Source organism: Tachypleus tridentatus, chromosome 3 (assembly GCF_004210375.1).
Source record: "Tachypleus tridentatus isolate NWPU-2018 chromosome 3, ASM421037v1, whole genome shotgun sequence".
Classification (NCBI taxonomy): domain Eukaryota; kingdom Metazoa; phylum Arthropoda; class Merostomata; order Xiphosura; family Limulidae; genus Tachypleus; species Tachypleus tridentatus.
Genome location: NC_134827.1, coordinates 72,284,113 through 72,299,831, shown reverse-complemented (window position 1 = coordinate 72,299,831; position 15,719 = coordinate 72,284,113). Strand labels below are relative to the sequence as shown.

Sequence of the window (15,719 nt, the reverse complement as noted above, 5' to 3'; positions counted from 1 at the left end):
AACACAAACATCCACGTATTTTACAGCTAGCTGAAAGTTGTAGAAGCCGAGTACAAGCTAAGATGGGTTTATGTGCCTTACAGCTGCTTCCAGCGTGTCATTACCAGTTCAAGTGTATTGTCCTCTTATAAATCATGCATACACAACTCGTTGTTCATAATTATTAATAAAACAAAATTACTGGTGTATGAATAAAATTGTGACATTTGATAAATGGGAAAACTAAACCACACGTGTTCAAGTGATATGAATAAGTTGTCAGTTCGTAAATCATTGGAGAAGATTAAGGTATCTTTAAAACAACTATTATTTGTGTATAATTAATGCTCAGATAAAACACGAGATCTTCTTTATCTAGGTTGAGAGAAGCTGATGAAATGAAATTAGTTTATCCAATATCATTGATATTCCTTGTGTCATTTTGTACTAGTAAATGAGTTTGTTCATACACTGACAACTAATTCGAACTTTTCGTTATTTGATGTTAAAACTGCATCATAATTAGACTAAAAAACGAATTTTATCACATTGTGGAAATACATTGATGTTAAGGACAAATAATATATTCATTTTTCATGTTTGATTCAAATTCATTTGTATTATTTATAATATTTATACTAAACATTGTTCTCACCTTAAACTTCTGGGCTGACATAATCTATTAATATCATATATTAAAACAGTATATCATTTTCGTCCGGTTACTTACCTTGATATACATTCTATAACAATGAAATAACACATTATTACATCAGCTATTACAAACGTGGCTACATTAAATAACAAAATAACATTTACGTCCATCATGTCTAGATCACTAAACTCTTTAATCCTATTATATGACTTCCCACAAAGACCTTTGATCTCTACTCGTTATCACTACAATATCAGTCACCATTAAGACCTTTCACTTACAGTACTCATCACAGTTATATCAGAATTAATAAAACTCATAAAGTAAGGAACTTATAGAACGTATCAGAATTACTAAGAACCATGATGTATAGTTCTTAACAATACTATATCTGTCACCACTAAGACCTGTGATATATAGTCCTTATCACTATTATGCCTCACTCACCACTAAGACATCCAGTCCACAAGTATATCAATCACCATTAAGATATTGAATCTACAGTCCATTAAAAATTATATCAAAAACTACTAATACCTCTGACCTATAACCCTTAACACTAATATATCAGTAACGACTAAGACCTCTAATGTATAGTTTTAAAACTATTATATGACTCACAACTAATATCTTTCATCTACAGTTCTTAACACTATTACATAAGTCACCAATAAAATCTTTCATCTATAGTATTAACACTATCAAATCAATCACAACTAACACATTACATCCACAGCCCTTAAATCTATTATATAACTCAACACTAAGACATTTGGTCAAAATTCCTTAACACTATCAAATCAATAACCATTAAGACCATTGATCCATAGTCGTTATCATTGTTATATGACTTAATGTCAAGATCTTTAATGTATAGTCCTTAACACAATTAAACCAGTCATGTTTAAGACGTTTCATCAATAGTTATTAACACTATTACATAACCCAACACTAAGACATTTGTTCAAAATTCTTTAAGACTATTAAATCAGTCACCGTCAAAATATTTCATCAGTTGTCCTTACACTATTATAAAATTCAACACTAAGACAACTGTTGAAAACTCCTAAACACTATTTAATCAGTAACCACTAAAACCATTGATCCATAGTTCTTATCACTGTTATATGACTTAACAGAGCCCTTTAATGTACATTTCTTAACATTAATAAATCAGTAACAATTAAGGCACCCATCAACAGTTCTTAACGCTAATATATAACTCAACACCAAGACATTTAACCAAAATTCCTTAAAACTATTATATGACTCACCATTAAGACGTTACATCAATAGTCCTTAACACTATTATATAACTCAACACTAAGACATTTGATCAAAATTCATTCTCATTATTCTATCAGTCACCGATATAACGTTTCATCAATAGTCCTTAGACTGTTATATAACTCAACAATAAGACATTTGTTCAAAATTCCTAAACACTATCTAATAAGTAACCATAAACCATTGATCCAAAGTCCTTATCACTATTATATGACTTAACACCAAGACTTTTAATGTACATTTCTTTACACTATTAAACCAGTCAAGATTAAGACATTTCACCAAAGGTCTTTAACACTCATACACAACCCAGCATTAAGAAATTTCATCAAAATTCTTAACACTATTAAATTAGCAACAACTAAGACAGTTCATCCATAGTTTTCATCACTATTATACGACTTAACACCAATACCTTTAATGTACAGTCCTTAACACTATTAAGTCAGTCATCATTAAGACGTTTCATCAATAGTCCTTAACACTATTATAGAACTCACTAACACATATGATCAAATATTCCTTAACACTAGTAAATCAGTAACCACTAAGACTATTGATCCGTAGTCCTTATCACTATAATATAGTTTAATATTAAGACATTTCATCAAAATCCCTTAACACTATTAAATCAGTAACCACTAGGACCATGGATCTAAAATCCTTATCACTACTTTATAACTCGACAGCAAGATCTTTAATGTATAGTTCTGAACAATATGCAATCAGTCACCGTTAAGACGTTTTAGGGATAGCACTTAACTCCATTATAAAACTTAACATTAAGACATTTCATCAAAATCCCTTAACACTATTAAATGAGTAACAGCTAAAACCTTTGATCTATAGTTTTTATCACTATTATATGACTTAACATCCAAGACCTTTAATTTATCGTTCTTAACACTATTAAATCAATCACCATTAAGACGCTTCATCAACAGTCCTTAACACTATTACATAACTCAAAATTAAGATATTTGATCGAAATTTCCAAACAATATTTAATCAGTAACCTCTAAAACCATTGATACGTAATCCTTATCTCTATTATATGACTTAACACCAAGACCTTTAATGTATATTTCTTTATCACTATTAAATCAATCACCGTTAAGACGTTTTATTAATAGTCCTTAACAGTATTATATAACTCAACACTAAGACATTTAATTAAAATTCCTTAACAGTATTATATCAGTCACCTTTCATTCGTTTCATTAATAGTCGTTAACAGTATTATATAACTCAACACTAAGAAATTTGATCCATAGTTCTTATCGCTATTATATGACTTAACACCAATACCTTTAATGTATAGCTCTTAACACTATTAAATCAGTCATCATTAAGACGTTTCATTAATAGTCCTTAACACTATTATATAGCTGAACAGAGACGTTTGATCAAAATTTTTAACACTTTTATATCAGTCACCAGTAGGTGACTTTAATGTACAGTTTTTAACACTACTATATCACTTATCATTAAGATAGTTGATGTATAGTCCTTAAGACTATTTTATCAACCTCCACTAATATATTTGATCTATAGTGTTTAACGCTGTTATATCAAAAACTTCTAAGACCTTTGATGTATAGACCTCCACTTTGTTGTGGTATTCACCACTAGACTTTGATCTATAATCGTTAACGTTTTTATTTAAAACGAACCATTATGTGTACTAGAGTGTATTTATCAGGAATATATCATTGTTATTCAATGTGACTGGTTTAAATCTTAGTGAATAATTCTTGTTAGAGTTCGTTTTGACAAACTGAATGTTATAATAACAGCAAGGTTATTGCTCTTATTGTTATAAAGATGTAGTCCTTTATTGAGGGCAGTTCGAAAATGTAAATATTGACGTGACACTAGCAGCGTAATCTTTATTCTGGTGTGGATATTGAACCTGTGACACTGAGAGAGATGTGACTTGACATTAGCGGCGTCCTTAGGATAATTCTTGTACGAATAATGAAACTGGTTATCTAAACTTCGATATTAAAGATGTAACCTGGCCACCAAATGTTTGAAATCGACTCTTTACAGTTTACTGTGACTGACATCGGTGAAGATGTGATGTGCTCTTATACCTGAATAATGAAATTGATGGCACACAAAATCCTTTGGAATACGACTCTCTGTTTATTTTGAAGTAAAAATATCACGAAATTTATAGTTTTGTGGTGTTGAGTGGAAAAGATTGAATTTAGAATTGTTTGTTTTGGAATTTCGCACAAAGCTACTCGAGGGCTATCTGTGCTAGCCGTCCCTAATTTAGCAGTGTAAGACTAGAGGAAATGTAGATAGTTAACATCACCCACCGCCAACCCTTGGGCTACTCTTTTACCAACGAAAAGTGGGATTGACCGTCACATTATAACGCCCCCACGGCTGGGAGGGCGAGTATGTTTTGGCGCGACTCGGGCGCGAACCCGCGACCCTCAGATTGCGAAGTGCACGCCTTAACGCGCTAAGCCATGCCAGGCCTTGAATTTAGAAAACGAAACACAAGTTAGGAGAAAATGGATTCCACAGAGAAACGTTTCCTTTTGTTTAGTCATTGAGTTTCCTTACAAATATAATTTGTATCTGTTGCAAATTCCTGTGAGTCTTTTAACCACCTGCTCAATATTGATATACGTTTTAGTGGTTGTACGTAGCCTTGGTGACAACAGGTAAACAAAAACTGCCACTAAGTAACACACGAACTTTATTAGCAGAATAAAAGAATAGCAATAAACATAGACGTCTCGCGTGCTCGGCAATATGACGCTTCAAACACTTAGAGTATCTGTTTTGCAGAACATACAGTTGTCATGAATATAGTAGGTTTTTGTTTTTTTAGTTAACATATCTTTGGTCGGTGCAGGTGTTTATTATTCTCAGATTTATTCAAATAACGTCACGTGCATATATATATACACACGAAACTCTTGTTTTTTAAACCTTGTAATTAAAACTAACGCGCGATATTTTAAATAAATAATGAGCTATTGAAGTCATTGTCGATCCGAGGTGAAACTATCAGCTAACAGGTGAATAAAGAAAGCAGACAAACACACGGACGATAAGCACATTTACACACATTTTGTTAAAATCTACCAAGTGCACATTCTTCTAACTTACTTGAATTTCGTTATAAGCACACAAATCTGCTACTGATATATATGACGAAGGAAAGTGTCTATTTTTCAAACATCTTTAGCTATTCGTTCAACTAAAATGAAATCCTTAAGTTTCACTGCTTTAGTTGAACTTGCTACAGAAACATATATCACTTAGTCCAGCTAAGATTTGATAAGTGTTAATAAACTGTTTATTAAAAATATGCCTTTCGATCTCACTGATTGTTTGTTCTGCTCTCTGCCTCTCAGCTTCTTTTTTATTCTTCTGTTACTTTCGATTTTTATGAAACATAACTTGAATTATAAAAGATACATGTTTAGAAGTAACTCAGTCACATTACACCCACAGTATTAACTGAACAGTTCTTGCAGTATCAGTAATTGGTACACCAATATTTGAGATTCTCTAACCTTTATTGTTGTCTCTAAATACCACCAGTTTTAAAATGAACTTTTCACAGTTTTGTATTTTGTTTGGCAGCATCAAAACTAAACATTTTCAGACACCTCCATCTTTTTTAATCGACTTGATAGTTAAGGTTCTCATCTCGCAATCTGAGGGTCGCTGATTCCAATAGTCATCATTGAACATTCTCTCCATTTCAAGTGTGGAAGGCATTGTAATGTGACGGTTAATCTATTTATTCCTTAGTGAAAGAGTAGCCCAAGAATTGGCGGTGGGTGATGTTGACTTACCTCTAGTCTGTAAATGATACGTTTCAAAGAAACAAATAAACACAAGCATTTTGAATCCCAAATAGTCATACCGAATGAGTCTGATACAAATACGTTTTTAGGAGTTTTAATAATTTAGAAATAGACTTCCTGAGGAAGAAGCACTTTATCATCTGAAAAACAGTTATTAACATTTGAAATAAATATGAAATGTACTTCATAAGGAAACTATAAATTAATAAGTTTCATTTCTAGTTCCATTAAAAGATTTGTGAGTACTTGTAATTTATTACGAAGGGTTTATTTACATTTATTTTGCTGAAATAAGTTTACTTTTTGTTGTATGTTGTTACAACGAGTTTATTTCAGTTACGTACTGTTAACATGATTTTACTTCAGTTATTTTTTGCTACAACGAATGTACATAGATTGTCTGTATCTACAGGTAGTTTACTTCAAGTTTGCAGAGTTGCAACGAGTAGCTCTAATTTTCAATAACTTAATTACACACACAAACAACTATATCCAACACAAGATTTACAGCACTTTTACAACGTAAGGTGATAAGAGAGCTCACTCTACCAACCAATCTTCATTTCCATTAAGTAGCACGAGTTGAAAAACACTCTTTCTAAACTAAAGTAATCAGACAATGCCATAATTTCCAACAAACAGCAATTAGCTTCAGAAAATTTAAAAGTAAATCGTTGCTATCATTTCGCCCCCCTCCCCTAGTGGCACATCGGTATGTCTGAGGATTCCCACTACTAGAAAGCAGGTTTCGACACCTTGATGGGCAGAATACAGAGAACCCAACTTGTAACTTTGTGCTTTATTCCAAACAAACAAGCAGCTATCATTCCCAACAATCATCACGAGCCTTAAGAAATTTAAAACTAAATTGATAATGTAGCGTCTTCATTTCCCACAGATTTAGGGGTTTGATTCCTCTCAGTGTACTCAGCAGATAGCCCAATTTGGCTTTGCTGTTAGAAAACACATACAAACACATTTACTGAAATAGCCCGGTATGGCCAGATGGATAAGGCGTTCGACTCATAATCTAAGGATCGTGGGTTCGAATCACCGTCGCACCAAACATGATCGCCCTTTCAGCCGTTGAAGCGTTGTAATGTGTTGGTCAATTCCTATGTTCACTGGTAAAAGAGTAGCCCAAGAGTTGGCGGTGGATGATGATGACCAGCTGCTTTCCCTCTAGTCTTACACTGCAAAATTAGGGTCGGCTAGGGTATATGGCTTTCGTATAGCTTAGCGCGAAATTCAAAACAAACCAAATCAGTCAATTTATTAAAGTAATGAACACAGCGCCTTCTACTAAGTAGTTCTCATTCGAACATTAACACTCGTTATAAAGCCATGTTACAAAACTAAAGCCATAAGACGAAACACTTTACTTAATAACCGTTATTTGCAACACAAAACGATACATAGTTTTAAATCAAATAGTATGATTCTACAGAAGTAGCTGTTTAAAGTGTTTTTCTCTCTTGTCGTTTTTTCTCACACGTCATTCTATTAAGTGTTATATATGCTTGATTACGTGGAAAACATCAGGTAAAAAATGAAAACTTATTTTATCCCTTTCTTAATAAAAACAAAGTGTATTGATATAAAAATTCAAATCAACCGAAAGTAGGTCGGTAGCAGTGATAATGTTGACGGTTTTCTCCTAGGCTACCAATAAATCACATTGTAATAGGTTAGTCGTTCATTTACGTTCAACCTCTTCATTTGTAAACGGGTGAACTTTGTTGCACAGAAAGTCTTCAATAAAAATATTGACAATAACCTAGTAGGATAATAAAAACTCATTTATTAAAACAAGCCAGGGGAAATAACAGTACATCTATCTTACTGTTATGTAATTTACACTATGTCGGAGGGTCAGTCAAATGATTTTGTAGGTTTTGTGTAACGTAGATTCTAATATTAGTTCGGTATTTATGTATGGTTTGTATAGTTCAGCATTTATGTTGTGTGTAGTGTAAATTCTAATGTTAATTTAGTATTTACGTATGTCTTGTGCAGTGTAGATTTTAATGTTAGATTAGAATTTATGTATGTTTTGTGTGGTGTAGATTTTAATGTTACTTTAATACTTATGAATGTTTTGTGTTCTGTAGATTCTAATGTTACTTTAATACTTATGAATGTTTTGTGTTCTGTAGATTCTAATGTTACTTTAATACTTATGAATATTTTGTGTAGTGTAGATTCTAATGTTAGTTTAGTATTTATGCATGTTGATGTGTAATGTAGATTGTAATGTTAGTTTAGTATTTAGGTATGTTATATGTAGTGTAGATTCTAATGTTGATTCAGTATTTATGTATGATGATGTGTAGTGTAGATTCTAATGTTAATTCAGTATTTATGTATGCTGATGTGTAGTGTATTTATGTATGTTGGGTGTAGCGTAGATTCTAATGTTAGTTCAATATTTATATACGTTTTCTGAAGTGTAATTCTAATGTTAATTCAGTATATATGTATATTTTGTGTGGTGTATATTGTAATATTAGTTCGATATTTCAGTATTATGTTACTTAATTAAATTTTCTAATTGTATTTATTATGTTACTTACGTGTTGACATACATTTGTCATTATCTACTCTATAGCTTTAATTTTTGTAAATTTCTTTCAAACAGAAGAAGGTTATTTTATTTTGCTAGAATGTGATACATACTGCGCTATCATTGAATTCTTTTATTCACTGTCCACCATAAACTAACAAATAATATTGTTCACCGATTTTGTAGAAACAAAATTTTTATTTTGTTGTTGGAAGAACACGGTATCGCATCAAGAATGGTATACACATTAAGGTGTTTGAAAGTTAATTACATTTTGATTTAAACGTTAGGATTTTTTATTAAAGTAATTACAGGCGTAATTGGAAAACATCTGTTCTTCATAATGAAACTGTCTACACAGAAAAATTTCTACAGTTGTAGAGTTATATGTATTGAAATAAATTGTGTATATGAGATAAAATGTCTACAACTGGAAAGTTATATCTATAAAAATAAACAGTGTATAAAAGATGAAATGTATCCAACTGAACAGTTATACCTATAAAGGTAAACTTTGTTGATTGTGTAGTTATGTAAGATATTTCATTCCATTATATACTTCACTGTGTAAAGTATTTCAGTTCATTAAGTAGTTCACTATGTTAAGTATTTCAGTTCATTGAGTAGTTCACTAAATAATGTATATTAGTTTATTAAGTAGTTCACCGTGTAAAGTATTTTAGTTCAGGAAGTAGTTCACGATGTAAAGTATTTTAGTTCATTATGTACTTTATCGAGTAAAGTATTTTAGTTCATTATGTACTTTATCGTGTAAAATATTTTAGTTCATTATGTACTTTATCGTGTAAAATATTTTAGTTCATTATGTACTTTATCGTGTAAAGTATTTTAGTTCATTATGTACTTTATCGTGTAAAGTATTTTAGTTCATTATGTACTTCACCGTGTAAAATATTTTAGTTCAGAAATTCGTTCACTGAGTAAAGTAATTTAGTTAATTCAGTAGTTCACTGTTTAAAGCATTTCAATTCAGTAAGTAGTTCACAAAGTGTTTCAGTTCATTAAGTAGTTCACTAGGTAATTAGATCAGTCAGAAGTTCACTGTGTAAAGTATTTCAGTTAAAAAAGTAGTTCATTATATAAAGTATTTTCGTTCATTAAGTAGGATGAAATATTTTAATTCAGAAAGTAGTTCACCGTGTAAAGTATATTAGTTTATTAAGTAGTCCATTATCTAAAGTATTTGAGTTCATTGAGTATTTCACTGTGTAAACTATTTTAGTTTATTATGTAGTTTACTGTATATAGCATTTCAGTTCAGTAAGTAATTTACTGTGTAATAAATTATTTTAACAAGTAGTTGGCTGTAATTTATTTTAGTCTCTTTAGTTGTTTATTGTTAAAATTCGACTTTTCTCTTAAGACTCATGGCTTTGAAAAAGATTTAGGTTCGAAACTTTGTGTGAAATCAGTTTTCCTTTCACTTTGGTTTATAAATATCTTCTAAGATTTTGTTGTTGTTTCCTTTTTGTGTATTTTTGTAAATATTACCAATGTTTTATTTAGTTCAGTGTATATGTTATCAATTTATTATGTAATTCACTGTATACATTATCCCTGTATTATGTAGTTCACTGTATAAATTGTCACTGTATTATGTAGTTCACTGTACACATTATAACTTTATTATGTAGTTCACTGTATACATTATCGCTGTATTATGTTCTTAACCTTATACATTATCCCTGTATTATGTAGTTCATGTTCAAATTATCCCTGTAGTATGTAGTTCATGTATAAATTATCACTGTATTATGTAGTTCCCTGTATACATTATCAATGTATAATGTAGTTCACTGTATACATTATCACTGTATTAAGTAGCTCACTGGGTATTTTTCCGTAAAGTATAGTTATTTAACAACTAGTTCATTAAAAAAAACAATTTACTCTTTAATGTAACTCACTATATTGCATATTTCATTGTAAAATTGAGTGTTTTTGTTATTTTTTTCGAACATAGTTAGCCGTTGTGGCACATAAATAGGTTAAATGTTAGGCCTTCATCATCGATAAGTGATCCTATGACAACGTAGTGTTTATATTAAACATCGCCAGTAAAATTATTTTCACTCGCGTGTATTTACTCACGTTTATATTACTGAAAAGAAAATGCCATCCTTTATTAACGAACTAAACAGTAAATTTTGTTTTTCACATGAATGTAGCACGTTTTTCAGCAGTACCATAAAGGTTATGAAAAAAATACGTCATTGATTCAGAAGATATAGGAAAACTTTATTGGAAGAATTTATACTTGTGTTTATTCAGTGAAAATATTACGGCTCATTTTTATCTTTTTTTTTTTTAGTTCCTGATTATAAATAGTTTCAAAAATTTGTGATTAATACGAATAGATTGAATGAAGGTATGTTTACCAAATATACTTAATGACAATAATTAAAGCATTTGTCTATCACCTTTTTTTTTATTCAGGTATTACACTTTTAAAATAAACTCTATAGTGTGATAAAAGTAATCCACTTAATGTTTGTAACTCGTTTTGATATTGGTTCTTGAACCGAGTCCAGTAGAAGAACATTTTCCAAACTTTAGCAGCGTTCTTTAATTATTATGTTTATAAATTAAGAGTCGAATATACATTTGTGTGTGTGTGAAGATGTACATATTTTCTATCGAAATGAAGTTAAACTTTGTGAAACTATATTTATACGAATCCGTTTTATTAGCTATCTAAACAAAATATTGGTTAACTTAGCTGTTTCGAACTTGGCTTACATAAGCCTCTTTATTTTCTCACTAGGTAGTGCTGGTGTTTTTCCTGAGTATAGCCTCTCTCATCATATATTTTATCGACGCCTCCTCGTGAGTATTTTCCCATCATATTTAATTAAGGTCAGTTGTAAACCATAAACGATTTTTTTATTTAGAGAATAGCCAAAATTCACCTATATAGTCTATATCACTTGTGTCCAAGACCACTATAAGATTACAAGGTTGCTGACGAAAGAAGTCAGCAACATTAACCATGAGTGTCATGATATTTGATAACTTTATCAAAATATACTTTACGAAGGTTTTTTTTCATTAAATGTTGTCCTTTTAATCTTCAGTAAACATTCACAACTCAAACTACTACGTTGTTGGTAAATATAGGTACGTCAACTATTACAGGTTGGTAAATGTAGGTACGTTAAATTACCACGGACTGATAAGTGATAGTACATTAAATTATCACAAAACAATAAATATTGGTACGTCAACTACTACAGGTTGGTAAATGCAGGTACGTCACCTACCACAAGACGGTAAATATTAGTACATCAACTACCACAGGTACATCACATTACCCCAAGTTGGTAGATGTAGGTACTTCAACTACGAAGGTTCGTAAATGTTGATATATCAAACTACTACAAAACGGTAAATATTGGTACGTCAACAACCACAGATTGATATATGTTGGTATATCAAACTATCACAGGTTGAAAAATGTTGATATATTACAAAATCACGCCCTAAAATAAATAATTCCGTCATACACTCTTGGCTTCACTAACTCGGTGGATGTGGACGTGTATTGATGTTAATGCATTGATTCAATGGTTGTATATTACATAACGTTAGAGAGAAATGTATGTTCATAATTGTAGGTTTCCTCTTCTGGATAGAAAGCCATTTACTGAGTTATTATCGAACTTAAATAGTAAAATAAAATGTATAAAAAGAAAATACTCATGGAAAGACATTCATCGAGTCAAAGTATAACAAACTCCATCATTACGTTATCTCCAGAATACTACGTGTGATTCTTGGAGTAATAAATCACTCTTTCTGTGGTATACAGAGAACACGTGGAAATTTATCTATGGAGACTTAGTTTTACGCTCTAATAATCCTTACTGTATTAATAATACATTTAGCTTTAGCTGTATTTGCGTTCTAAGAGTTGTGAACTAATCCATAAATATTAATTTCTATAATTCACAGTCTACTGTGACGTGGTAGAATGAAATTGCGTTCATTTAATGTTTATTTGATTATTATTACCGCAAAATATTCAATTGTAAATGGAATGCATTGACTAATTTATATATAGCAAAGACTTACAGCCATAGCAACAAATAAAGAAACTTAGAAGTTCACATGTTCCGCTACACACATTTATTGCTCACTGAAATATAATTGTTTTAATGGTGAAAACGTATCATAAATCACAGGAATGAGTACACTGTAAAATCAACTTTGCACTTAATAGGGATATTACGAGTCGCAATTCCTTGAAACAGAGAGTACATCACCTTACTGGTTAAATGTTTCAGACGGCACTGGTGTTAGACATGATAGTATTCATTGCTAAATATGAAGTATGTCTACGTCTGTACAACTCATCAGTTATGACGTCTACTTTTGTAAACCTTCAAAACATTTTAGTACACATCTACCATATGTTGCAACTTAGTCAATAGTTTGATACGACTTTTATCTCCAGGTAAAAGTTAGTACAGATCTACCATATGTTGCAACCTAGTCACTAGATAGGTACTTCATATACAGGTGAAGGTTAGTACAGATCTACCACATTTTGCAACGTAGTCAACAGATCGATACGACTTTCATCTCAGGGGACGGTTAGTACACATCTACCATATGTTGCAACCTATTCAACAGATCGATACGACTTTCATCGCCATGTGAACGTTAGTAGAGATGTATCATATGTTGTAACTTAGTCAACAGATGGATACGACTTTCATCTCCAGGTGAAGGTTAGTAGAGATCTACCGTAAGGTGTAACCTATTCAACAGATCGATACGACTTTGGTCTCCAGGTGAAAGTTAGTAGAGATCTATTACGTGTTGGAACCTAGTCAACAGTTGACTGTTACTTTAGATATCATGCTTCTACTTTGATCTTGATTTCAGTTTATTGATAAATGTAAAGAATGTGTTTGACTATTACCAAAGATGTCATGGTTCTACTTTGATCTTGACTTGGGTTCTTTAATATGTGTAAACGGTGTGTTTGAGTCTTAATATATATATCACGATTCTATTAACACCTATTTGAAGACTATGCCATCATAGCCTCAGACTGTACTTACATCACAAATAACGACCCAACTAGTAAAACGTTCCTATTCTGTTCGTTCTTCGTACATCTTCTGGATTATCCTATTCCTAAATAAAAATCAAGTAAATTTTATTTTAAACTAAGAGACAGCAAATAATACTAAGTAATACATGTGACTGATTCACGACGAATAATGCAAAAAAATTAGAGTTATTGTTTTTTAACTGTATGGCAGAAAGCAATAACATAATAAGACCATCACCTACATTTATGTTTCTATCACGTACGTGTGAAGGTAAGTGCACAGTGAAAACCCTTTTATGAAATCCAACAAAAATCTACTAACAGCATTCTGTTTCTATTGCGCTAGTAGGGAGAAAATGGCAAGTGTTCACTGACATTCAGAGAGAATGAGACTACTGGAAGAGAAAGCACCATGTGTTTAGTTGGAAAATCAAACGATTAGGTATCATTAGGACATTATACAGACATGCGGGATTGGTGAAAGTATGGAGATTGTCATCTAATATTCAGTCCAATTTTCAATACATCAGGGCTTCAATCTTGGTATAGGTGTCTAACATATGGGTTAATGATGGAAACTCCACAGATCTTTTGAAACTGTTTACTTCTTAATTCGTGTTACCATAAATTAGATTTCATTTCAACTAGAACTTTCTGTTCTATGATCCATGTTGACAATTTTGCTACGTTCCAAGCATAAAATAGTTCTGCTTGCTTTTCAGTTAGAATTTCTTTTTACCCTTGTGCACCTTACCATAAAACCAGGTTAATGTTAAAACCTAATATTCTAAATAACACGAGAATGATTGTAATGAAACTATTACAAGATATTAATGTCCTATGAGTCTTAGGAATATATTTAGAATAAAGAGAATATTAAACAAGAATGAACGTAAATAAATCCGATTGTTAAGAAACAACAACAAACATTACACTTTTATATTTTTCTGTTTTATTAATACCTTCTTTGGTAAATATCACATGTACATTTTTTTCCCTTAAGCTGTCAAGTGAAGGACAAACTTACCACAGTGTAACGGCTTTAAGATACTTTTTGAGGAACCGATCGATGGACATGGCATTTAGAACATTAAAAAGTACAACAAATGTTGTTGTGAGTGAAAACAATATATAACTTTCCCCTCAGTGACACAGCACAACTTCTGTGGACTTACATCACCAAAAGCTGGATTTTGATACCCGTTGTGGACATAGCACATATATGCCATTTGTGCTTAATTACAAACAACATTATAACTTAAGATTTTTATTTATATTAATTGAAAGACAGCCTATTGGTTTTTTGTCATTTTTTTCTTCCAGAGAAGAAGTCGAGAAGTGTGAGCAGTGGTCAACTAACACCACTCAACAAATAGACTTAGCTCTCAATATCTTTTTTATGGTATACTTTTTTATACGTGTAAGTATAACTATTAATACATCGAACTAAGGAAAGACCTATTTTTACTGACAGACATTTTAATAACTTTCACAGTATACGTTATTTAATCGTTTCTAACTGACTTTTTAAGAAAGAAGGTTTTTCATTCAAAAGCTGCAAACGAGTAGATATTTTCAAATTGTGCTTAAATTACTTTCAAAAGAGAATTTTCAAACATTCGCGAAAAATGTTAATTTTTTGCATAACTATTCATGTAGTTCTTTTTCTACATTGTCTGTACAGTGTAACCTCTTCTGCTAATCATAGCTATCAGTCCATGTTGTGGGTAATATATAACCTCTTCTATTTCGTATTGTTATTTGTCCATGTTATCTGTACAGTATTATCTTTTCTGCTAATCATAGCTATCCGTCTATGTTTAGAGTACAATGTATCTTCTACTAATCATAGCTATCAGTCCATGTTGTGGGTAATATATAACCTCTTCTATCTCGTACTGTTATTTGTCCATGATGTCTGTACAATATTACCTCTTCTATTTCTTGTTATTTGTCTATGTTGTCTCTACAATATAATTATTTCTCACTCTCCTTAGATTATTATTCACTTTTTCATGTACAAAATAACGTAATTATAGTGTAAAGTATAATAATTATTTCAATATGTATGTTCTATTACCATTTTTATGTTTAATTCATCAATGTTCCTAACAGTAAACTTTACTTAGTCTTAGGAATAAAATTCTATGTATTATTTTTGTTTAGTTTATAGCTGCAAGTGACAAACTATGGTTCATGCTAGAGTTGTATTCTTTCGTGGATTACTTCACCATTCCACCTTCCTTTATGTCGATTTATCTTGACCGCACATGGATAGGCAAGTATAACATTTGAGTAGCTGATCAAAATATATAT

At 31.2% G+C, this 15,719-nt stretch overlaps 1 protein-coding gene across 3 annotated transcripts in view; it reads left to right on the top strand.

The window, feature by feature from the left end:
* LOC143247148 (calcium-activated potassium channel slowpoke-like) overlaps positions 1-15,719 on the top strand; it is a 61,723-nt gene that overhangs the window by 4,317 nt on the left and 41,687 nt on the right. For 2 of the 3 annotated variants that reach the window (XM_076494776.1, XM_076494775.1), the window contains exons 2-4: positions 11,109-11,170; positions 14,727-14,823; positions 15,570-15,681. In XM_076494776.1, coding sequence (XP_076350891.1) covers positions 11,109-11,170; positions 14,727-14,823; positions 15,570-15,681 — 271 coding nt within the window. Of the gene's footprint in view, positions 1-11,108; positions 11,201-14,726; positions 14,824-15,569; positions 15,682-15,719 lie in introns of all 3 variants that reach the window. The other variant, XM_076494777.1, reaches the window with a different exon arrangement.